Source organism: Phalaenopsis equestris, unplaced genomic scaffold (genome assembly GCF_001263595.1).
Source record: "Phalaenopsis equestris unplaced genomic scaffold, ASM126359v1 Scaffold191247, whole genome shotgun sequence".
NCBI lineage: Eukaryota > Viridiplantae > Streptophyta > Magnoliopsida > Asparagales > Orchidaceae > Phalaenopsis > Phalaenopsis equestris.
Window position 1 is genome coordinate 1 of NW_018211196.1, and position 880 is coordinate 880.

At 52.8% G+C, this 880-nt stretch overlaps 1 protein-coding gene across 1 annotated transcript; it reads right to left on the reverse strand.

The window, feature by feature from the left end:
* Positions 1 to 28: 28 nt before the first annotated feature.
* Positions 29 to 801, reverse strand: LOC110034609 (LOB domain-containing protein 41-like; the record flags this gene model as incomplete). The annotated part of the gene is given in 2 exon segments (XM_020738858.1): positions 29 to 378; positions 453 to 801. Coding segments are annotated over 2 exon segments (540 nt in total), but the record flags the coding sequence as incomplete, so codon positions are not given.
* Between the last annotated feature and the right edge of the window lie 79 nt (positions 802 to 880).

Consider the following 880-nt stretch of genomic DNA (forward strand, 5'->3'; position numbering starts at 1 on the left):
GCCTTTCCGAAGACTCCGGCGAAGCCACCGCCGCCGCCGCAGCCTTACGGGGAGCCCTAGCGCGAGCCTTTAAATCTGCACCAGAGCGCTTAAATCGCGTCCGGCATTTACCGGCCTTATGAAGTTCAGCCGCGAAATCTCCTCCGCCTCCACCGCCGGATTCCTTGCTAACATGGCGGATATCATACCCCACAATCGGCGGCACCGGAGAAGCTGCGGCCGTCTCCGACGAAATCGAAACAATCGGCGATCCTCTGAGAACCGATTCAACGGCTGATTGACAGAGCTGCCAACTCCCAGACCACAGAAGCCCCACCGATCCATAGATCGGGTTCACAATCCGCCCGCAAGCCTCATAGAGCAGCGATCTGAATATATCTGCAACAACCAAAAATCTCATCAAAAATAAACCTCAAATCAATGAAACCCTGTTGAACAATCCCTAAACGTACCAGGACGGAGATGATCCGGGCCGGCGTTGATCAGATTCATGAGTCCCGCGCGGCCATAAAACTTGGCCAAGAAGACGGTTGCGTTGGCCTGCGACTCAGGGTTCTTGATCCACTGCAAACAGGGCCGTATGCTGCAACTCTCACTGCATCCCTTCCGCAGAACTCTGCATCCATTGCAGCTCATTCTCATGGCTTCTGCGATCAAGAAAGAAGAACAGAGAGAGATTGTGGGAGAATTGAAGGGGATTTGGAGAGAGAGTTAGTGTATTTAAGTTGAGTTTGGGGAGTTGGGGAAGATGAAGGGGGTATGAGAGTTCCGTCGCCCCGGGTTTCGGCGAGCGGCCAGCGGTTTCGGATGGTTGGAAAGCGGATTTGGGTACTTGACTTATATATACACTCTACTGGGACAAGATAATGTTCTAATTACG